We start from the raw sequence: 26366 nt of genomic DNA on the forward strand, positions 1-26366 counted from the left end.
GTGTGGATTTGTTTTTCGTTTATTTTTTGTACATAAATAAGGCCGTCAGTTTTCTCGTTTGAATTGTTCTACATTGTCATTTCGGGGCCTTTAATATCTGACTATGCGGTATGGGCTTTGCTCATTGTTGAAGGTCGTACTGTAGTTGTTTTAATTTCTGTGTCATTTTGGTCTCATTGGCAATCATACCACATCTTTTTCATATGTATTTGCTTACTATTTGTATGGATCTATGTATATTACTTTATGGTGGATCGTCAGTATCATTAGTAAAACTTTTTGTCAAAATGTCGAATTGTTTTTTTTAGTAATGAAAATGCCTGACATGATGCTTGGGGCTAGATGAGCTAGAAAGAGAACTTATGTGTTGTGGTTTTTTCTTCAATTCTTTGATTATATTTCCTCCAAAGCTTGTCAAAGCAAAAAGGAGTTTTTACTAATGTGAAAATGATATCGTGAAAAGATCTTTTGTCAGCATGCTTCAAAGACTCATAACTGTTCTTAGAGTAATCTGGTAGAATTCAAGCATGTAAAGTGGATATTATGAGCATCTAGTTAATGTGTCTAGATATCTAAAAAGTTATAATATTCAATACAAAAATGGTAGTGCAAAATTATTCTCTTTTTATTTTTTTGGTTATAATATATGGACACAAATATAAGTGATACCATTACAGTATTTGTTGTGGTATGAAAGTGTAGTAATTAACATTTACTGTAACAATGTTAGTGAGAGCCGTGGTGTAGTGGTTAGATCATCGAACTACTCACTTAAAGGTTCCTGGTTCGATTCCCGTTCGGGATGACAATTTCAGGGACTCAATTTTCTGCTCTCCATTGACACCATTTGCGAGTATGGTCTTAAGGAAACGATGATAGTCCGTCGCAAGGGGACGATAAATGGCTGACCCGTGATAAGAGAGAGAGCCATATCTCTTGCACGTTAAAGACACCCTTGTAGATTTCGAAAAAGAGTAGGCTAATGCCGCTACAAGGCAGCACTCTCACCCGCAAAGTGGAAAGGGATTAATATAAGTTGCAAAACTTGTTTCCCAATCCAAACATATGCTAATTCACACAAATTAAGAAATAAACAAATAAATGAAAAAATGTTGAACAGGTACAATGAAATATAATAGTTTTAGAAATCAATTAGGCCAGATAGGCCTAAATTTGTTCTTCTTCACATAATTGAATGACCATTTACACTCAGGTCCTAGTCTTTATTAGGCAATACAGATGTATTAAAACAACCTAGCATAATATTGCTTGAAGGGGGAGTAGCATTGTCCGGTTTATTTTCTTCAATTTGATCAATAGACACATAATGTTTGGTTCAAATCGAAATAAAATGCTTTTTTTTATCTCCCTATTACATACTAGTACATTGTACATAGAATGAATACTACTTTGACAAATCCTTGTACATGAGAGTTGTATGTCAAATCTTTATTTCACAAAGAATGAATTGCACAGCAATGAACTCAGCTCAAAGCAAAGCACTTTAATGATACACTTAGACAGAGAGCTCAATCCAGTGATATACTTTGTACTACAGGTTCGTCAGGAACATCATCGACTAAAACCATATCTCACCAACATGACTTACTACATGGTTGGATCTGACAGAAATCCTGAAAAAGACATGAATTTTATCATCGTATTTTAAGTATATATACACAGATTAAAACTTTCGCATTTGTGGCAAAAACATTCAGTATTTAGCAACTTTCAATCGCTTTATGCACAAATTAATATAGGTTGAGTGCCTCTCTTGTCGGCAATAAGAACATACCTCCACTTATTTTTAGTCAACTGATGAAGAAACATTCAAAACTATAAAATTTTATTTAAGACTTATCAGTGTCTATTTGCCATCGCCACTGAATCAATGATATATGTACACATCTATACATGTAAGACTAACATTAAAGTATATCCGACTAAAACTGACGTTCGGTCTTTACTTCATCCCAAAAAGCTCGCTATACTTTTCCTTTTTTGTCTTTTGTTCGAGCCTGTATATTGACCTCTAGATATCTTTCAATTACATCCAGTTTGGTGCGTGTTGATGTTTGATAGTTGTAAATATAAGGAAATAATAACCGAATAAGGAAATGAAAATTGAATAAGGAAAAAGAAATCAAATAAGGAAACAGAAACCGAATAAGGAAAAAGAAACTGAATAAGGAAATAGAAACCGAAAAAGGAAAAAGAAACCGAATAAGGAAATGAAAATCGAATAAGGAAATGGAAATCGAATAAGGAAATAGAAACTGTATAAGGAAATAAAAAAGAACGAATAAGGAAACGAAAAAAAAATTTGAAAAACTTTTTGAGAAAAAAAATTTTGAGGATAAAAAATTTGAGGAAAAAAAAATTTTGAGGAAAAAAAATTTTGTGAGGAAAAAAATATTTTGAGGAAAAAAAATTTTGAAGGAAAAAAAATTTTGAAGCAAAAAAAATTTTGTTTGGACTTTTTTCAAAATTGAATATCGAAAAAGGAAAAAGGAACCGAATAAGGAAATGGAAATCGAATAAGGAAATGGAAATCGAATAAGGAAATGAAAATCCAATAAGGAAATAGAAACCTAATAAGGAAATAGAAACCGAATAAGGAAATAGAAACCGAATAAGGAAATAGAAACCGAATAAGGAAACATCAATCGAATAAGGAAATGAAAATCGAATAAGGAAATAGAAACCGAATAAGGAAATAGAAACCGAAAAAGGAAATGAATATTGAAAAAGGAAAAAGAAACCGAATAAGGAAATGGAAATCGAATAAGGAAATGGAAATCGAATAAGGAAATAAAAATCCAAAAAGGAAATAGAAACCGAATAAGGAAATAGAAACCGAAAAAGGAAATGAATATTGAAAAAGGAAAAAGAAACCGAATAAGGAAATGAAAATCGAATAAGGAACTAGAAACCGAATAAGGAAATCGAAACCGAATAAGGAAATAGAAACCCAATAAGGAAATAGAAACTAAATAAGGAAATAGAAACCGAAAAAGGAAATGAATATTGAAAAAGGAAAAAGAAACCGAATAAGAAAAAAGAAACCGAATAAGGAAATAGAAACCGAAAAAGGAAATGAATATTGAAAAAGGAAAAAGAAACCGAATAAGGAAATAGAAACCGAAAAAGGAAATGAATATTGAAAAAGGAAAAAGAAACCGAATAAGGAAAAAGAAACCGAATAAGGAAATAGAAACCGAATAAGGAAATAGAAACTGAATAAGGAAATAGAAACCGAAAAAGGAAATGAATATTGAAAAAGGAAAAAGAAACTGAATAAGGAAAAAGAAACCGAATAAGGAAATAGAAACCGAATAAGGAAATAGAAACTGAATAAGGAAATAGAAACCGAAAAAGGAAATGATTATTGAAAAAGGAAAAAGAAACCGTATAAGGAAATGGAAATTGAATAAGGAAATGAAAATCCAATAAGGAAATAGAAACCGAATAAGGAAATGAAAATTGAATAAGGAAAAAGAAATCAAATAAGGAAACAGAAACCGAATAAGGAAATAGAAACGAAAAAGGAAATGAATATTGAAAAAGGAAAAAGAAACCGAATAAGGAAATGAAAATCGAATAAGGAACTAGAAACCGAATAAGGAAATCGAGGATTTCTTTTTGTCGAGTATCAAGTATCGAGTAACAAAAAGTGAGTATCGAGCTATAAAAAGTGAGTATGGAGTTACAAAAAGCGAGTAGCGAGTAACAAAAAGTGAGTAGCGAGTAATAAAAAGTGAGTATCGAGTTATAAAAAGTGAGTAGCGAGTAACAAAAGGTACTTATCATTTTTATATGAGCGTATCATAGTCCATTGCAAAGGATATTCATTTTAATTCATTAATTTAAATTGATATATTTTGTTTGCCATTTTGAAAGAACTAATGTTAAAGTAATATACTTAAATACATATCATTCTTATAAATGCAGTACGGCTGTGCAAGACCCCCATGTGTGTTTAAGTTTGCTTACGCCCATTTCGTTGTGTCCCAGCCAACTACCTTATCCCACTTCCTTATCCCTAGATGATCATGTGTCTATATTAAACTATAAACAGAGACGTCTTTATTAAAATAGTACGTAAGCTTGAAATTTCCAATTAGTATAAAAAAATGATGAAAATAATAGTGAAAACCTATCTGTAAAATACACCTTTTCTTTACAATTAAGGAACTGAAAATAGATACAAGGAAAGAATTTTACTTTTCAAATTAAATTTTGAATTTGTAAACTTATGACAAAGTTTATAATATGTTATCCTCAATTGGAACTTTAAATAGTAATTTTTGGATTCAAAACCTACGACTGTAATTTTTGCTCTAGTAATGATATAGGTGATGAATTTCATTACTTGTTCCATTGTAAAAGAATATTTTTATAATCATACCATAACGCTTGTTTGGAGATGAATTAAAATTGAGAATGGAAAGGGGGAATGTGTCAAAGAGACAACAATCCGACCAAAGAACAGACAACAGCAGAAGGTCACAAACAGGTCTTCAATGCAGAGAGAAATTCCCACACCAGGAGGCGTCCTTCAGCTGGCCCATAAACAAATATCTATACTACATGAACTAGTTCAGTGCTAATGAACACCATACTCAACTCCTAATTGTACACAAGAAACAAAAATTAAAAATAAAACAAGTCTAATTAGTATTCTTCTTGACATGCTAGTGCTTTGTTTTGGAAAACGAAACAACATAACTCCGGGGAGGACTGAGGCTTTAATTTCAATTTGTATATTGGTGTTTGAATAAAAGATTTTTCATAATTACACTTTGTATTTTTATGAATAAAGTTACAAATTAGCTAATTATGGGAATATTTATCAAAACGTTAAGCAATAATCCAGGAAACATACACTATATCTGTATTAGTTTTGTTAAAAAATGCATATTAATATTGGTAGTAAGGACCTACATGTAGTTCTTAATTGAGATCCTCATCAGATATCCCTGGCCATATATTTTCCTTTTTGTCATATAAAGAAATGCTCGAATTTAATATGTACGTACGGGAAACAAGGAACATTACCCCCAGACAAAAAAAAATGATTCTAAATACATAGATATAGGAAAATGTGGTATATGAGTGCAATGAGACAGACTCTCCATCCAAGTAACAATTTATAAAGGTAAATCATTGTAGGTAAAAAAAAAACAGCCTTCAACACGGAGCCTTGGTTCACACCGAACAACAAGCTACACGTTCATAAAAGATGAATTTTATTACAAAGGATAATCATCATGAATTATACTGGAATTGTCCTTTGACCTCACTGATATTAATATGTTTATGTGTTGATCTGTGATGGGTATATGTTAATGAAATCCTTCACCGAATACGGGACCACAATATTACTAGTGGTAGACCCCAATGTTCAACAGTCTTCAATTTCTACCAAATATGGGATGTCAAAAAAAAATACTAACATTCCAATTTTCAATAACAGTTAACAGCAAATATATTATCACAAAAACAGATAACAAAAACCCTAATAGTCCAATAACAGCTAACAATGAATAAGACAATAACAGCTAACAGCAAATATATTTTCAGAATAACAGATAACAAAGAATCAATTTGCCCCATAACAGCATAACAGTTAAACCCCTTGCTCCCCTCTTTGGTTGCCAATGAGACATATCTCCATCCATGACAAAATCTCTTCAATGTAAGCAATTATAGGTTACAGTACAGCCTTCAACATGGAGCATTGGCTTGTGCCACAAAGTAAGCTGTACCCCCCCCCCCCCCCCCCCAACTTCACATGTAAATCAATTCAGATGAGATTAAACAACACCCAGATTTAAATACGAAATCATCAATGTTAAAACATGTATATATGAATTACAGTAACAAGAGACAACAAAAATCATAGATTTCTTACTTGGAACAGGTAAGTTAGGAAACCGTATAATTATATATTTAGGGAGGTTAAAAGTATGTGCAGGATCAGTCCCTTTCCTCTAACATAGGACAGTGGCATTACCTGTACAGCACAACATAAGAACAACCAAGTAAAACTCTGAAGAGAACAGCTTTTAAGTTTTAACTCATCGGGTCGATACTAAGCAAACTATAAACAAATAATCAGGTTAGATGACGAAATAAAAACATTTATCCTGATTTAGAGTAATTTATAAATAAAGTAAAACGACTATCCTTTGCAATGAATTCATATAAAATAGCAAGGTATCAAATTGTATTGAAAGCCTTCAGAATTAGTAAGTAATGAAAAGGGAAACAAACCATGAGATGATCATTCGTTGAAAAACCAAAAATATAAATGATAGCTTTTGTTACTTGATACTCACTTTTTATAACTCAATACTCGCTTTTTGTTACTCGCTACTCACTTTTTATAACTCGATACTTGCTTTTTGTTACTCGCTTCTCACTTTTTATAACTCGATACTCACTTTTTATAACTCGATACTTGCTTTTTGTTACTTGCTACTCACTTTTATAACTCGATACTCACCTTTCATAACTTGATACTCGCTTTTTGCAACTTGATACTAGCTACTCGACTAAAAGTAAATCTCAAGGAAATCGAAACCGATTAAGGAAATAGAAACCCAATAAGGAAATAGAATCCGATTCAGGGAATAGAAACCGAAAAAGGAAATGAATATGAAAAAGGAAATAAAAATCGAATAAGGAAAAAAAAATTGAATAAGGAAACGAAAGAAAATGAGGAAAAAAAAAATTTGAGAAAAATTATTTGAGGAAAAAAAATTTGAGAAAAATTATTTGAGGAAAAAAAAATTGAGAAATTTTTTTTTGGACGAAAACAAATTTGAGGGAAAAAAAAATTTGAGGAAAAAAAAATTTTGAGGAAAAAAAATTTTGAGGAAAAAAAAATTTTGAGGAAAAAAAATTTTGAAGCAAAAAAAAAATTAAGTTTGGACTTGTAATATTTTTCAAAATTGAATATCGAATAAGGAAATGGAAATCGAATAAGGAAATGAAAATCCAATAAGGAAATAGAAACCGAATAAGGAAATAGAAACCGAATAAGGAAATAGAAACCGAATAAGGAAATAGAAACCGAAAAAGGAAATGAATATTGAAAAAGGAAAAAGAAACCGAATAAGGAAATGGAAATCGAATAAGGAAATGGAGATCGAATAACGAAATGAAAATCCAATAAGGAAATAGAAACCGAATAAGGAAATAGAAACCGAAAAAGGAAATGAATATTGAAAAAGGAAAAAGAAACCGAATAAGGAAATGAAAATCGAATAAGGAACTAGAAACCGAATAAGGAAATCGAAACCGAATAAGGAAATAGAAACCCAATAAGGAAATAGAAACTAAATAAGGAAATAGAAACCGAAAAAGGAAATGAATATTGAAAAAGGAAAAAGAAACCGAATAAGGAAAAAGAAACCGAATAAGGAAATAGAAACCGAATAAGGAAATAGAAACCGAAAAAGGAAATGAATATTGAAAAAGGAAAAAGAAACCGAATAAGGAAATGGAAATCGAATAAGGAAATGGAAATCCAATAAGGAAATGAAAATCCAATACGGAAATAGAAACCGAATAAGGAAATAGAAACCGAAAAAGGAAATGAACATTGAAAAAGGAAAAAGAAACCGAATAAGGAAATGAAAATCGAATAAGGAACTAGAAACCGAATAAGGAAATCGAAACCGAATAAGGAAATAGAAACCCAATAAGGAAAAAGAAATTAAATAAGGAAATAGAAACCGAAAAAGGAAATGAATATTGAAAAAGGAAAAAGAAACCGAATAAGGAAAAAGAAACCGAATTAGGAAATAGAAACCGAATAAGGAAATAGAAACTGAATAAGGAAATAGAAACCTAAAAAGGAAATGAATATTGAAAAAGGAAAAAGAAACCGAATAAGGAAAAAGAAACCGAATAAGGAAATAGAAACCGAATAAGGAAATAGAAACTGAATAAGGAAATAGAAAGCGAAAAAGGAAATGAATATTGAAAAAGGAAAAAGAAACCTTATTAGGAAATGGAAATTGAATAAGGAAATGAAAATCCAATAAGGAAATAGAAACCGAATAAGGAAATGAAAATTGAATAAGGAAAAAGAAATCAAATAAGGAAACAGAAACCGAATAAAGAAATAGAAATGAAAAAGGAAATGAATATTGAAAAAGGAAAAAGAAACCGAATAAGGAAATGAAAATCGAATAAGGAACTAGAAACCGAATAAGGAAATCGAACCGAATAAGGAAATAGAAACCCAATAAGGAAATAGAATCCGATTCAGGGAATAGAAACCGAAAAAGGAAATGAATATGAAAAAGGAAATAAAAATCGAATAAGGAAAAAGAAATTGAATAAGGAAACGAAAAAAAAATGAGGAAAAAAAAAATTTGAGAAAAAAAATTTGAGGAAAAAAAATTTTGAGGAAAAAAATTTTGAGAAAAAAAAAATTTTGAGGAAAAAAAATTTGAGGAAAAAAAAATTTGAGGAAAAAAAAAATTTGAGAAAAAAAAAAATTTGAGGAAAAAAATTTTGAGGAAAAAAAATTTTGAGGAAAAAAAAAATTTGAGGAAAAAAAGTTTTGAAGTAAAAAAAAATTTAGTTTGGACTTGTAATATTTTTCAAAATTTGAATATCGAAAAAGGAAAAAGGAAAAAGGAACCAACTTGTGTCTGGTGGAAAAATCAACCTGTGAAATGAAATACCATGCCTGGAAAAAAAATACCGGGACAAATTATCCTCAGGATAAAATATCACAGAGGAAGAAATAAACCGTTACATTACATGAGAAGCCGGTTTGGTTACAAATAATTATGTCACGTGAAGGCGCACTGACGTCACAATTTGCATTAATTTTGCAATACACTACAGTTCACTCATACAGAACCCATTATCATGCAAACATGCAACGTGAATGTGATTGGTTATCAAATAATACAGAATTTATGCACGTACAGTTAATATAGAAGAAATTAGTTCATCAAATGTGAGTTCGTGATCTTGTGGTTAAGACCGATGGCTACAGTGCTGAAAGTCCTGAGTTAGATTCTCACTTGGGGTGCTAAAAATATCAGTACATCAGAAGGGTAATTTTCACCCTCTCACACACATCTTTGTTAATGTTCCGGGATTGTTGAAAACTTGCATATTCATCAATATTTGATTTTGTGGTTTTAACAATCCAGACAGACAAATAGCAATAAGGTGTTTAGGAAAACATGACCTAAAACCTTCTTCATATATGACAAAAATACATGGGAACTCATATTGAATGGTCAAATGTGTTCAATATGAAAATTGAAATTAAGATGGTAAAATCAAATATTAGCCGTTACTGTAATGGACTTAAAGTATGACTTTTCAGCAAATTTAAAGGGAAATGACACGGAAGGGGCCAAATAGTGTTCAAGGGGAGCAAATGCTGTTTAAATTAGTATGCAGGTTTTAAATATAGAGGGAAGTTGAGTCATCTTTTTGGGTGAAGTTAAATACTGACTAGTGTGTGGGTCTCATTCGGTCTAAGCGTGACCAATATTGACAATTTTTCGTAAGCGTGAAACGTGAAAGTCAAATTATTGTGTCATGAAAACGGGAAATGAGGTCTGTCGTGAAAACGGGAAATGGGGTTCTGCAGGACCCCGGAAATGACAAAAAAATGAAAATTGCTCATGTGCATAGTGTAAGCGGGATATGGGAATCTGACAAAACAGTAAGTGGGATCTGGGATCAGAATCCCCCCCCCCCCCCCAATGAGACCCCCTTAAGTAGATTTACTTTCTAATTCTATATAAAAAAAACACAACTAAGAACTACGTTTAATTCACTTGACTACTGATATGCAAACCTAGAAATATATCATAAAATAGTGATTGAAAGATTCATAACACTTTGAAAGGATAATTCAGACACGTGTTACGCGGGGAGCATGTTTTAAATTTGTTTACAAATAATAATGTCACGTGATCGCGCTTTGACCTCAAGTTGCATCGCCTTACAATTCACTAATACGTGACCATTTTCATGCAAACATGCAACGTGAATGTGATTGGTTATCATATAATACAGAAATAATGCATGCACAGTTTAAGAAGAAATTAGTTCAATAAATCGATGCGATTTTCACTTTTGACACGAATAGGTCGGGTTGACATTACTAGTGAAATTTCACAAAGATAACGGTAAACATTTTGTTGATGGTGATGATGCTATTATCGATCAACGGAATTTTTTGCGTTGCGTTTAAATCATTGAGGCCATCTATTTTTATTGCGGGTTCCACATATTTAAATCGGAATTAAAGAAAAAATGGAATGTTGTTAGCAGAATCAAAACAGAAATGATGAACATTGCAACATTTTCAGCAAAATATAAATAGGATGGAGGATCTGTGTATTCACATTATCTGTAAAACTCTCCTTATTCATGTGAAGCGTGTGCTTTACATCGAGGCTTGCTATGCGTATCATTGACGCCACAGTACTTCAACCAATCAGACAATAGATATAGGAAGATGTGGTGTGAGTGCCAATGAGACAACTCTCCATCCAAATAACAATTTAAAAATTAAACCATTATAGGTTAAAGTACTGGCATTTGACTTTTTTTAACTCAGATTTTGGAATATTTTAATCGAAATTATAGAAAAATGGAATGTTGTTAGTACATATAAAATAGAAAATGATGAATACTTTTAGCTAAAGATAATTTGGATGGGGGTTCTGTGTATTCACATTATTTGCACAACTCTCCTTACTGATGCCATATTTTGGAATTTCCGTGACCTAAATGGTTCGCGAAAATTAATATTTTTATATATAGTATAGTAAATATAAAAAAGAAGATGTGGTATAATTGCCAATGAGACAACTATCTACAAAAGACCAAAATGACACAAACATTAACAACTATAGGTCACCGTACGGCTTTCGACAATGAGCAAAGCCCATACCGCATATAGTCAGCTATAAAAGGCCCCGATAAGCCAATGTAAAACAATTCATGCGAGAAAACTAACGGCCTTATTTATGTAAAAAAATGAAGCACGGATTTTTATAATATCCTATGGGGGGGGGGGGGGGATATATGATTTAGCAACTAAGATAAATACATCTTAAAATATAACGTGCGATACATTTTCACATCATTGCTCTTCAACATCCTGTTTACTGCAAACAATTATAGGACAGTATCATTAGTGAACAGAAGTTCACAATCAACTTGCTTAACTATCCATAAACGTTATGCTATTGCGCGAGTTGAATTAAGGTGAGAGTGCATCATAATGAAAATAAAAATCTCACTTTAACCCAGCTACATATTGATCTGCCTGTCAAAATACAGTACTCTCTTTTGTTGTTGCAGATCATATATCTTTTTACCCCGCTTTCATCGGATTATGTCCCAATGACAAATACCCCTCAGTGTGGTTTATAACTTTGAATTTTTGAAATACTTAGGCTTTTCTTCCTCAGGAATAGATTACCTTAGCTGTATTTGGCAAAACTTTTAGGAATATTTGATCCTCAATGCTCTTTTACTTCGTACTTTATTTGGCCCTTTTAACATTTTTTGATTCGAGCGTCACTGATGAGTCTTTGTAAACGAAACGCGCGTCTGGTGTTAATAGGAAAGTTCAATACTGGTATTTATGAAGAGTTTATTTATACATTATAAATCTGCTGGTTATTTCCTATCTGCAAGGATTTTTTTCTTTTGTGTTATATAGAATACTTCGTTTTGTATCAAATGATGTTTGCTTTTACTTTTCAAATGCATCTATCAACCTTTTATTGTATACATTTTATTTTGCAAGTGTCTATGTAGGAGTTCCATCCATTTACCGTTTATTATCTGGTATTTTATTTGCTGCAAAACTGTCAAATGTCTGGGGTGAATCAAGATACGTTTTGTGTTAAGATTCTGCCCAATAACTGAATGTATTTGTATTTTGATATTTTGCTTTGTTGGTAGGTAATGCCAATATTATTAACTAGCAATAAAACTTATTTATTTGATTTTTATAAATTTATGGTCTACTCTAGCATCTTATATCAGCACAAGATTAACAAATATGGTTTTAGAAAACTACTTCTGCGTTATAAATCAATGATTTTCGACAGTGTCGATTTTCTTTAGATGAACATATTGTCAATATTGATATATAACCAAGCAGTAAATACTAAATGTTCCTTCGATAACGTTAAGTGCTTGTACTTTGATGTGGTGATTTTGAGTTGTAATCCCCATTTTAAAATATCATACAACAAACAAAATTTAATATTTACTGCATGTGTGTCCTTAGATATCATAAAAGAGGTAAAAGTGGCAAATTTCCACCGAATTTAATTCACATTAAAGAATATTGTGAAAAAAAGTATTTAAATCTTAGTTTTATTCAACAATATCACAGCTCTTAACATACTTTATGGTCAACTTCCTAAGGCTTAACGATATCTTTAAATTCTTATGGTGATATAAATGATGAATGTCGTTTCAAGATCATCTATGTTCAATATTAACAGAATATATAATCACATCAGCGTAACCGCCAATAACTGTTAACTGGCGTATTGTGTAGATTCAATATTCATGCGGTAAGCCACATGCATATGTTGATTTTGATATAAACGGTGTTGATATAATGTTATTTTCGAATTTTAATATGACGTTCTTCAAACGAACACACACTTTTGTTAAAATATGAATATATTGTTTGAGCTGTTATGAACATACTCCCATACCTTGTGCTTTTTAGTTCACCTGACCCAAAAGACCAAGTGTGCTTTTCTCATCACTTTGCGTCCGTCGTCCGTTGTCCGTCATCCGTTGTCCGTTGTCCGTCATCCGTTGTCCGTTATCCGTTGTCCGTCATCCGTTGTCCGTCATCCGTTGTCCGTCGTCGTTAACTTTTACAAAAATCTCCTCATAAGCTACTGGGCCAAATCTAACCAGACTTGGCCACAATACTCATTTGGGTATCTTGTTTAAAAAATGTGTCCGTTGACCCGGCCAACCAACCAAGATGGCCGCAATTGATAAGAATAGAACATAGCGGTAAAATGAAGATTTTTTGGCTTATATATCTGAAACCAAAGCATCTAGAGCCAATCTGACATGGGGGTTAAATTGTTGATCAGGTCAAGATTTATCTGCTCTGAAATTTTCAGATGAATCGGAGAACCCGTTCTTTGATTGCTGCCCCTAAATTGGTAATTTGAAGGACATTTTGCCGTTTTTGGTTATTATCTTGAATATTGATTAAGAGAGAAATGAACTGTAATTAGCAATTATGTTCAGCAAAGTTAGATCTACAAATAAGTCAACATGACCAAAACGGTCGGTTGACTACTTAATGAGTAATTGCCCTTTATAGTCCATTTTTTACATTTTTTGTAAATTTTTGTAATCTTTTACAAGAATCTTCTGATCTGAAACTACTTAGACAAATTTAACCATACTTGTCCCCAATCATCATTAGGGTATCTAGTTTTAAACATGTGTCCGATGATCTCGCCCATGAATCAAGATGGCCGCCATGGCTAAAAATACTACATAGCGTAACATGCTGTTAGCAATATCCTTTAACTCTACTTTCCGCTATAAAGATGATGTTCTTTCAGTAAATAATTCAAAATTTGGTGACTATATGGAACGCATTTATCCCATCGAACTAAAGATAAAGGATACTAGATATACAGTTATAAAGTCGGCCTCATAAATTGACGTACATCTCGAAATTGACAATGAGGGTCGGTTGAAAACAAAACTTTACGACAAAAGAGATGATGTCAGCTTTCCAATTGTAAACTTTCTATTTCTAAGTAGCATCATTCCAGCAGCACTATACGGGGTATATATCTCCCAATTGATACGATATTCCCGTGCTTATCCTGATTTCCTTGATAAATGGTTCCTGCTCACATTAGGCAACTATTAAACCAAGAGTTCCAAATGGTGAATTTGAAATCATCCCTTCGTAAATTTTACGGACGCGTTCACGAGTTGATTGACCGTTATGGAATAATCGTTTCACAAACGATATCGGATATGTTCCTTACGTCGTAACTACAATCCCCTTCCCTTTCATGAAAATGACCTACCGAATTAGACTATTTATCGGATTTGATATCACATACATGTAACCAACACGACGGGGTCACATGTGACAGGATCTGCATACTCTTCCGGAGCACCTGAGATCACCCCTAGTGTTTGGTGTGGTTCATGTTGTTTATTCTGAAGTTTAAATGAAATTACACAAAGACTTTTGATGCTGTTAAAATATAATCAAAGTTCAAAAAGATATGGAAACGAAATAATTACAACATTGTCAAAGTATCCAGTATTTACAACAAATTATGCAAAGCTTTATGTAAAACACGTAAGATATTGGTCACGTGTGTCCCTTTACTTATCAGGTTTTTATTGTGTGTTTGACAAGTTATTAGAAAGGTTTGTACGACACGTATCTAATTCAAACTGTTCAAATTTAGGATAACTACATCGGTAAACATTGCAGTGTCCATTGTTGTTTTACTTCGTGCGGAGTCTGGATTTGCTGTTGTTGTTTGCCGATGACTGATGAACTTTACGACTGTTTTGGGATTCTGTTTACCTTTAACATGTAAATAAAGGCAACATTAGTATACCGCTGTTCAAAACTCATAAATTCATGGCCAAAAAACAAAATTGGGGTAACAAATCATAAAATCATATTGTTGTTAAATTAAAATAAGTATGACATTGTGTTTGAACAAACTTTAATGTTTAAAAAATCTTTAGGTGTTCAAACGCCGCCATCTTTAATTCACATGACTCGGGCACCATTGGCTACTTCTTTATCCTTCAATGTATTGATTAAATTGACATTGGTATTAAACCCCACTGTCACCACTTATGTGGTATTTCGTGTTAGTAAGTTTTTTTTTATAAAGGGAGGAAACCGGATCATTCCATGGATACAAACCATTGATGTAACCAAGTCTTTATGATGTGTACTGTAAATGGAGCAATTGTTCGTACTTAAATACCTTGTGTTTATCTTTTACAGGAAAATGGGTAATTCGTTACAACGAAGAACGACTACTGCTTTACTTATGATGTGGATTTTATGGGCAATTGTGAATTTAATATACACAAATAATCCGAATTTCAACCCAATGAAAATGCAACCGACACCCAAAAATGACAGTTCATTCAATTTTACTATTTTGTTGTATGCTCCACCTACTTATCCAAAAAATTATTACAAAATTAACTTTTTAAAAAAATGTGTCTTTCACAATTGTAAAATCAGCTTTGACCGTTCCTTGCTACGTTATAGTGATGCTGTAATTTTCTTTTATAAGGAAATAACTTTTAAACCCCCATTTAAATTCCCTAATCAGACGTGGATATTAACAAATTTTGAGGCTCCTAACTTTAAGTCACCTGGAAAATATGTTAAATACTTTGAATTTGATTGGACTATGTCCTATCGCCAAGATTCTGATGTGTATGTACCATATGGAGTTATAGAGGAGAACAGGATAAATTATCCAAAGAATTATTCGTCGATATATGCAATGAAAACATATGACGTGGCTTGGATAGTCAGTAACTGTAAGACTAAATTTAGAAGGGAGGAATATGTTGAAAAACTTTCTAAATATATAGACATTGATATTTACGGTAAATGTGGATGGAATTCATGCCGAGGTTCATCAATTTTTCAATGTAAACAGAGACTCAGTAAACGTTACAAGTTTATGCTTGCCTTTGAAAATTCATTATGCGAAGATTATTTGACAGAAAAGATATTTCATTTATACCGGGAAAATATTGACATTATTCCTGTTGTGAGAGGTGCTCCTAACACCGAGGAACATTTACCTAACAACACCTTTGTGTTAGTTTCAGATTTCAAATCTCCAAGAGATCTTGCACACCGATTAAAAACAATTGGAGGCAACGAGACGCTGTATACCGAAATGTTAAAACAAAAAGACAAATACACAGCTTTTTCAGATCCAAACGAAGGAACGGGTATATGGGGTCTATGCAGAACATGTCAATTATTGAATAATAATTATCAATCAAATAAAACAGAGGATATACCAAAATGGCTATCCGGAAGATCGTGTATTTTACCGTCCGATTTGTGATTATTTCAACATTGGAACTACAACATCATGCAACCGAATTGGTTGATTTTCAAAGAAAGTCCTTGTTATATATTTGTCATAGGTTAAATAGAATGCTTTTAATCAAATGAAGATGAAGGTTTGAATTGGAAATTGTTATGAATATAGGTCTTTTGACGTTTTTTTCCCTTTGTTCAATATTTGAGGAATGACTGTAATATTTTTTCTGTCTATGAAGAAATAACATAAAAAAAAATTGGTGCACACTGAATAACGCGCGTAGCAAATAGACAGAAAAATATTACTGTTATTTCTTATAATTTAATTCTAAATTGTTTTTTAAACCGTAGAAAACCATGAAAAAACGTTGATAACGTCACGGTCACATGACTAAATTATGTATATGGGCTCATAACAAAATAACGTCAGCCAATCAGAAGACGTGTTACATCCAAAATTATATTATATAGGTAATGAAAATTAAAATGAAAAAGCTTGCTAATTGTTTATTCAATTTATGATTTGGTTCAATACATATTATTGTGTGTTTACAATTAATACATTGTTGACAGTTGTTTTATTGGCAATCAGACCTTACCTTCGTATCTTCAAATTGAGCTCGAACTATATCTTTAACTATATCGAAGTGTGCGCAATATAGCCTTTTAATACTAATGCGGCGTAAAGCAACCAACAATCAATCAACTAAATGGAGTGTAAGTAGTATACTTACCAATTTATACAACATCGGAAGTTTAAGTATTGGCGAGACATGCAGCAGCTACTTGTATTCTTACAGATGGAAAGAAAAAAAAACCACACATTTAGTTTAACATGTATTTTGATTCCATTGGTAAAGTACTAAATTATGCTTTTGGTTTGATAGATACAAATAAGAATGTTTAAATGAACTAATAGATCAGACACTATCCGTCCATATTTTGTTTGTAGTTTACAAAAGTCACAGATTTACATAAACTTCGTGTTGTTAACTGATTAATAAGGCTCCGGGTTAAATATATGAATGAGTTTTGTGCATTAATTTAAACCAAATCATGTGATATCATCTGAAATATCTTGAAATGAATTTTGCTGATATATTCAGAGTTTCAATTGCAATATTTATATGATTTAACATAGTTTTCCCAGTTACAGTTGATCCAACAGTAGATTTAGTGGCATCAGGAACAGTTTTGTAAAAGGATTGGCCACACAATTAAAATTTATTCTATATTCAGTTTATTTTGTTATTGCTACTGATTTCAATATTGTGTGATATTTATATTTGCATATATGTATGTAGGACTTCCAAATCTTTAAATAAAATTGTGGTGATAGATTTTCTAATTTGAATATTATATATTCTTTTCCAAAGTCTATGGCAGATTTGCTTGCGAATTCAGTACAATACATATATCCAACAAATTACTTTTCTTAAAGAAGTTTTAAAAATCTTCTTTTTCCAACATTACTGATATTCGTCATAAATATAGCAGAAAATGATAAACGTTAGGTATAAGAAATCTACAGTTGGCATTCTATTAGTACACTTGTGACTCATTATTCATTTATTTTTAGTCTTTTTTTAGTATTTTTAACTATAATATTAACTTTTATGTACCTTTCATTGTGAGTTTTATTTTTATATATTACTTAACTACCTCGCTAAACATTTCAACTGTATTCCTATTCTGCTCCTTGATTATATCACGTAAACCTTTGCGACCTACATTTCACATTTAATTTAATATTCCGTTCGTCAACAGTAATTATGGGATATATTTCCCCTTTCTTTACATCATACACTTATGTCCCGCTGAGGAGGTGAATATCGAAATGGTCAACCAAAGTAAGGGTTCTTCCACGAGGGCTTTAGCCCGAGGGGAATATCGCTTGCTCTGGTTGACCTTTTTAGATATTCACCGACTCAATGGGCCATAATTGTGTTATTATACCGAACAAACATATCACTATTTAAGGTAAAGTATTTTAACAGATTGTCAATACACTTGTACCAGAGATATCGTTTACATTAGATGAACTTTCAAGTCTTGTCTGGACTTTTAATCTGGCCGTTGACATATATGTTTTTGTTTCTCTGACGGGAAGTGACGTCATACCTTAAAGAGAGTCAACTCTTGACAATTGAGAACGACAAGGGTTATCAACCGGTGAATAATAGGGTTGTTCGATGGAGGCTTCTTTTTGTCTAGGTTATTCACCGGAGAATAATAGATGGAGGCTGCAATTTGTTAAGGTTATTAATCGCTCCAGCCTATTTAAAAAAAAACAACATCGAAATTAAACTATGACACGTGATTCCGAAATAGCCAATCAATTATTTTCTTTATAATATAAGGTATGCTTCTAATATTTGAACGTTACCACTTGTTGACCCCTTAATTAGGTCAAATTAACATTTTTGACCTTCACTTCACATGTTCTTAACTTGTATTGTATAAATAAGTGCTACCACTTAAATTGATATACAACTTTTATCCTAACAAAACCTTTGACCATGTCATATTTATGTGGTATGCAAATGTACTTTTCTTTCTGTTGAAAGTGCATTGAATATGCAGAATAATTATTCAAAACAAAAACTCTGTTATTTTTGTAGAAATTAACAAGCATCCTCATTATTTGACTAACACTTGTATTTTTCAAGTACACGCTTATATAGATTAACTGTGGAATTATTTTGCAATTGATACATTACATAAAAAAGGGGTGAACGATACAGGAGGTACCGTCAAACGCATAGATCGAAAGTAATCAGACAATGCCATGGCTAAAAAACGGAATATAACAGAAAAATAAATAGTACACAAGACACAACATAACAAACTACAAACTAAGCAACACAAAACCTCTAAAACTGTGATTAATCTCAGGTGCTCCAGAAAGGCGAGTAGATATTGCTTCACATTTAAATAATATCTTGTGTTAAAAAAAAATTGAAACTCATTATTTGTATTAATTCATAGTCGAACAAATATTAAAATTGATATCGCCATAGCTTTTAGTTGATAATAATGTGTTTTTGAATGTTGTACCAGTATCTAATGAACTTTGAAATTCAGTGACCGTGTCAATGAAAATGTCTAAGAACTAAGACGCGTCTTTTGAGGGTTTCAGGTCCTTAGTCAGATCTACGAAAGTGTCTTTAGATCAATCTGATCTATCGGATCTTAGCGTTAGAATATATACATGGGTAATTTATGATGGTCTTGCAGTAAGGATTTCCTGCATTGACATAAACACAACACATATGTCCTTCAGTATTTGAAGATTCTGTTGTATGAGGATACGTGTACGATCCAATATGTCCTCCTTAATACTATTCTTCGCAATGTTTGATAGCCTGCTGAAAACGTTACCGTAAGGTTATTTACTTCGGCAAACTCATAATCAAAAGATTAGTTTATATGAGGGTCCTGCATTATAACCATATTTAACACAAACTTTTAAATTCATTAATAAAAACACTGTACAAAGTATAATACTGTTATTCAAACTAAGCACACATTCCCCATTTCCATTCTCAATTTTTAACAAACTATTCTTCAATCTAAGATTTGGTAAAGATTCAATTGTGCTGCATTTGTTTTTAAGATATGTAGACACATTATTCGGTAGAAGACTGTTTTGGAACAAACAAACAAAAGTAAGGTCAAAGTACGGTATCACAAGCCCAGTAGTCAGCACTTTGTGTGCTGACATGAATTGTCATTGATATGGTTATATTTATAAATTTGATGTTTACACATTTTTTTATTTTTTGAAATGCCTAGGCTTTTCTACTTCAGGCATAGATTACTTAAGCTGTATTTGGCAAAACTTTTAGGAATTTTGGTTCCCAATGCTCTTCAACTACGTAATTTATTTGGCCTTTTAAACTTTTTTGGATTCAAGCGTCAGTGATGAGTCTTTTGTAGACGAAACACGCGTCTGGCGTACATACTAAATTAAGTCCTGGTATCTATGATGAGTTAATCTTCAACGCAAACCCTTCACAGATATCGATCAGCATGCTATAAAGGGTCCAAAAATAGCGAGCGTAAAGAAGTTCATATAAGAAAGCATGCAGTTAAATCTAAATAAAAACAAACAAGAAACGAGAAACACCCACACATTGCTAGAATGTATGAACAGGACATGCGACCTATACTTGTGTTACATATTATAAATTATACAATCACACTTTAAAATATCAATTGAAATGACTTAACTCGATCAAAATTACATGAAATTGCTTTTCTATATGCAAAAAAAAATCTGCAACGGGCATCCATCTTAGCTCTCAAAATAGTATGTTTTTTATTGATTGACAACTAAGCATCAGGAAACTACACTAGAGAAACATAGAGTGGTCATTAAATGTTTGCCTATTGTGTATGAGGAAACTATACTTGAGTAACAAAGATTTGTTTGATTAGTTGTTTAACAATTGTGTATGAGGAAACTATACTTGAGTAACAAAGATTTGTTTGATTAGTTGTTTAACAATTGTGTATGAGGAAACTATACTTGAGTAACAAAGATTTGTTTGATTAGTTGTTTAACAATTGTGTATGAGGAAACTATACTTGAGTAACAAAGATTTGTTTGATTAGTTGTTTAACAATTGTGTATGAGGAAACTATACTTGAGTAACAAAGATTTGTTTGATTAGTTGTTTAACAATTGTGTATGAGGAAACTATACTTGAGTAACAAAGATTGTTTGATTAGTTGTTTAACAATTGTGTATGAGGATACTATACTTGAGTAACAAGGATTTGTTGATAAGTTGTTTGACAATTGTGTATGAGGAAACTATACTTGAGTAACAAAGATTGATTAATTAGTTGTTTAACAATTGTGTATGAGGAAACTACCCCAGAGTAACAAAGATTGATTAATTAGTTGTTTGACAATTGTGTATGAGGAAACAATCCTTGAGTAACAAAGATTTGTTTGATTAGTTGTTTAACAATTGTGTATGAGGAAACTATACTTGAGTAACAAGGATTTGTTGATAAGTTGTTTGACAATTGTGTATGAGAAAACTACCCTAGAGTAACAAAGATTGATTAATTCGTTGTTTAACAATTGTGTATGAGGAAACTACCCCAGAGTAACAAAAATTGATTGATTAGTTGTTTGACAATTGTGTATGAGGAAACTATACTTGAGTAACAAAGATTTGTTTGATTAGTTGTTTAACAATTGTGTATGAGGAAACTATACTTGTGTAACAAAGATTTGTTTGATTAGTTGTTTAACAATTGTGTATGAGGAAACTATACTTGAGTAACAAAGATTTGTTTGATTAGTTGTTTAACAATTGTGTATGAGGAAACTATACTTGAGTAACAAAGATTTGTTTGATTAGTTGTTGAACAATTGTGTATGAGGAAACTATACTTGAGTAACAAAGATTTGTTTGATTAGTTGTTTAACAATTGTGTATGAGGAAACTATACTTGAGTAACAAAGATTTGTTTGATTAGTTGTTTAACAATTGTGTATGAGGAAACTATACTTGAGTAACAAAGATTTGTTTGATTAGTTGTTTAACAATTGTGTATGAGGAAACTATACTTGAGTAACAAGGATTTGTTGATAAGTTGTTTGACAATTGTGTATGAGGAAACTATACTTGAGTAACAAAGATTGATTAATTAGTTGTTTAACAATTGTGTATGAGGAAACTACCTCAGAGTAACAAAGATTGATTAATTAGTTGTTTGACAATTGTGTATGAGGAAACTATACTTGAGTAACAAAGATTTGTTTGATTAGTTGTTTAACAATTGTGTACGAGAAAACTACCCTAGAGTAACAAAGATTGATTAATTAGTTGTTTAACAATTGTGTATGAGGAAACTATACTTGAGAAACAAAGATTGATTGATTAGTTGTTTAACAATTGTGTATGAGGAAACTACCCCAGAGTAACAAAGATTGATTAATTCGCTGTTTGACAATTGTGTATGAGGAAACTATACTTGAGTAACAAAGATTGATTGATTAGTTGTTTAACAATTGTGTATGAGGAAACTACCCCAGAGTAACAAAGATTGATTAATTCGTTGTTTGACAATTGTGAATGAGGAAACTATACTTGAGTAACAAAGATTGATTGATTAGTTGTTTAACAATTGAGTATGAGGAAACTATACTTGAGTAACAAAGATTTGTTTGATTACTTGTTTAACAATTGTGTATGAGGAAACTATACTTGAGTAACAAAGATTTGTTTGATTAGTTGTTTGACAATTGTGTATGAGGAAACTATACTTGAGTAACAAAGATTTGTTTGATTAGTTGTTTAACAATTGTGTATGAGGAAACTATACTTCAGTAACAAAGATTTGTTTGATTAGTTGTTTAACAATTGTGTATGAGGAAACTATACTTGAGTAACAAAGATTTGTTTGATTAGTTGTTTAACAATTGTGTATGAGGAAACTATACTTGAGTAACAAAGATTTGTTTGATTAGTTGTTTGACAAATGTGTATGAGGAAACTATACTTGAGTAACAAAGATTTGTTTGATTAGTTGTTTAACAATTGTGTATGAGGAAACTATACTTGAGTAACAAAGATTTGTTTGATTAGTTGTTTGACAATTGTGTATGAGAAAACTACGCTAGAGTAACAAATATTGGTTAATTAGTTGTTTAACAATTGTGTATGAGGAAACTACCCTAGAGTAACAAAGATTGATTAATTAGTTGTTTAACAATTGTGTATGAGGAAACTACCCCAGAGTAACAAAGATTGATTAATTAGTTGTTTAACAATTGTGTATGAGGAAACTACCCTAGAGTAACAAAGATTGATTAATTAGTTGTTTAACAATTGTGTATGAGGAAACTACCCTAGAGTAACAAATATTGATTAATTAGTTGTTTAACAATTGTGTATGAGGAAACTACCCTAGAGTAACAAAGATTGATTAATTAGTTGTTTAACAATTGTGTATGAGGAAACTACCCCAGAGTAACAAAGATTGATTAATTAGTTGTTTAACAATTGTGTATGAGGAAACTACCCTAGAGTAACAAAGATTGATTAATTAGTTGTTTAACAATTGTGTATGAGGAAACTACCCTAGAGTAACAAAGATTGATTAATTAGTTGTTTAACAATTGTGTATGAGGAAACTACCCTAGAGTAACAAAGATTGATTAATTAGTTGTTTAACAATTGTGTATGAGGAAACTACCCTAGAGTAACAAAGATTGATTAATTAGTTGTTTAACAATTGTGTATGAGGAAACTACCCTAGAGTAACAAAGATTGATTAATTAGTTGTTTAACAATTGTGTATGAGGAAACTACCCCAGAGTAACAAAGATTGATTAATTAGTTGTTTAACAATTGTGTACGAGAAAACTACCCTCGAATAACAAAAATTGGTTAATTAGTATTTTAACAATTGTGTATGAGAAAAATACCCTAGACTAACAAAGATTGATTAATTAGTTGTTTAACAATTGTGTATGAGAAAACTACCCTAGAGTAACAAGGATTGATTAATTAGTTGTTTAACAATTGTGTATGAGGAAACTTTACTTGAGTAACAACGATTGATTAATTAGTTGTTTAACAATTGTGTATGAGGAAACTATACTTGAGTAACAAAGATTTGTTTGATTAGTTGTTTAACAATTGTGTATGAGGAAACTATACTTGAGTTACAAAGATTTGTTTGATTAGTTGTTTAACAATTGTGTATGAGGAAACTATACTTGAGTAACAAAGATTTGTTTGATTAGTTGTTTAACAATTGTGTATGAGGAAACTATACTTGAGTAACAAAGATTTGTTTGATTAGTTGTTTAACAATTGTGTATGAGGAAACTATACTTGAGTAACAAAGATTTGTTTGATTAGTTGTTTAACAATTGTGTATGAGGAAACTATACTTGAGTAACAAGGATTTGTTGATAAGTTGTTTGACAATTGTGTATGAGGAAACTATACTTGAGTAACAAAGATTGATTAATTAGTTGTTTAACAATTGTGTATGAGGAAACTACCTCAGAGTAACAAAGATTGATTAATTAGTTGTTTGACAATTGTGTATGAGGAAACTATACTTGAGTAACAAAGATTTGTTTGATTAGTTGTTTAACAATTGTGTATGAGAAAACTACCCTAGAGTAACAAAGATTGATTAATTAGTTGTTTAACAATTGTGTATGAGGAAACTATACTTGAGTAACAAAGATTGATTGATTAGTTGTTTAACAATTGTGTACGAGAAAACTACCCTAGAGTAACAAAGATTGATTAATTAGTTGTTTAACAATTGTGTATGAGGAAACTATACTTGAGTAACAAAGATTGATTGATTAGTTGTTTAACAATTGTGTATGAGGAAACTACCCCAGAGTAACAAAGATTGATTAATTCGCTGTTTGACAATTGTGTATGAGGAAACTATACTTGAGTAACAAAGATTGATTGATTAGTTGTTTAACAATTGAGTATGAGGAAACTATACTTGAGTAACAAAGATTTGTTTGATTACTTGTTTAACAATTGTGTATGAGGAAACTATACTTGAGTAACAAAGATTTGTTTGATTAGTTGTTTGACAATTGTGTATGAGGAAACTATACTTGAGTAACAAAGATTTGTTTGATTAGTTGTTTGACAATTGTGTATGAGGAAACTATACTTGAGTAACAAAGATTTGTTTGATTAGTTGTTTAACAATTGTGTATGATGAAACTATACTTCAGTAACAAAGATTTGTTTGATTAGTTGTTTAACAATTGTGTATGAGGAAACTATACTTGAGTAACAAAGATTTGTTTGATTAGTTGTTTAACAATTGTGTATGAGGAAACTATACTTGAGTAACAAAGATTTGTTTGATTAGTTGTTTGACAAATGTGTATGAGGAAACTATACTTGAGTAACAAAGATTTGTTTGATTAGTTGTTTAACAATTGTGTATGAGGAAACTATACTTGAGTAACAAAGATTTGTTTGATTAGTTGTTTGACAATTGTGTATGAGAAAACTACGCTAGAGTAACAAATATTGGTTAATTAGTTGTTTAACAATTGTGTATGAGGAAACTACCCTAGAGTAACAAAGATTGATTAATTAGTTGTTTAACAATTGTGTATGAGGAAACTACCCCAGAGTAACAAAGATTGATTAATTAGTTGTTCAACAATTATGTACGAGAAAACTACCCTCGAATAACAAAAATTGGTTAATTAGTATTTTAACAATTGTGTATGAGAAAAATACCCTAGACTAACAAAGATTGATTAATTAGTTGTTTAACAATTGTGTATGAGAAAACTACCCTAGAGTAACAAGGATTGATTAATTAGTTGTTTAACAATTGTGTATGAGGAAACTTTACTTGAGTAACAACGATTGATTAATTAGTTGTTTAACAATTGTGTACGAGAAAACTACCCCAGAGTAACAAAGATTGATTAATTAGTTGTTTAACAATTGTGTACGAGAAAACTACCCTCGAATAACAAAGATTAATTAATGAGTTGTTTAACAATTGTGTATGAGAAAACTACCCTAGACTAACAAAGATTGGTTGATTGATTGATTGGCAATTGTGCATTTGGAAACTAAAGTAGAATAACATAGATTTTTTTATTAATTAGTTGACAATTGTGTACAAAAGAGTAACATAGCTTGATTAATTGATTGATAATTGTGTATTAGGAAACTACCTTTGAGTAATACAGATTGGTCGATAAGTTGTTTTCCAATTGTGTATGAGAAAAATACACTATGGTAAACAGATTGGTAAATTAAATGTTTGAAAATTGACAATTGTGAGGAACTTTACTTGATATTTATTTTTCGTTCATCAATTTGCAGACAGATAAGGCCGTTTGTTTTCTTGTTTGAATTCTAAAGTTTTCTTTCGGGCTGACAATACTGTTTCAGGTTGTTGACCTAAAGTTGTTAATTTCTTAGTCATTTGGTCTTTTTGAAGAGATTTCTCATTGACAACTTTACTTTGGTAACAAATATTCGTTAATTAATTGACAATGTTCATGAGTTCACAATCCTAGAATACTACAAATTGGTTGTTTAATTGACAATAAGCATGATGAACTATACTAGAGTAACAAAGATTTATTGATTTGTTGAAAATATGCATAGGAAAACTAGAGTAACAATGATTGTTTGATAAATTGACAATGTGCGTACGAAAACTATTCTCGAATATATAGCAATAATTAAGTTTTTTAAGACAATGTG

At 31.2% G+C, this 26366-nt stretch overlaps 1 protein-coding gene across 1 annotated transcript in view; it reads left to right on the forward strand.

The window, feature by feature from the left end:
* The window catches only part of LOC134695867 (glycoprotein 3-alpha-L-fucosyltransferase A-like), a 29777-nt gene extending 12365 nt beyond the window's left edge, over positions 1–17412 (forward strand). The window contains exon 2 of the mRNA XM_063557327.1: positions 15047–17412. Within this exon, the coding sequence (XP_063413397.1) occupies positions 15051–16139 (1089 nt within the window). The 5' untranslated portion in view covers positions 15047–15050 and the 3' untranslated portion in view covers positions 16140–17412. The remainder of the gene's footprint in view (positions 1–15046) is intronic.
* Positions 17413–26366: the final 8954 nt, after the last annotated feature.

This window comes from Mytilus trossulus, chromosome 14 (assembly GCF_036588685.1).
Source record: "Mytilus trossulus isolate FHL-02 chromosome 14, PNRI_Mtr1.1.1.hap1, whole genome shotgun sequence".
In the NCBI taxonomy this organism is placed as follows: Eukaryota; Metazoa; Mollusca; class Bivalvia; order Mytilida; family Mytilidae; genus Mytilus; species Mytilus trossulus.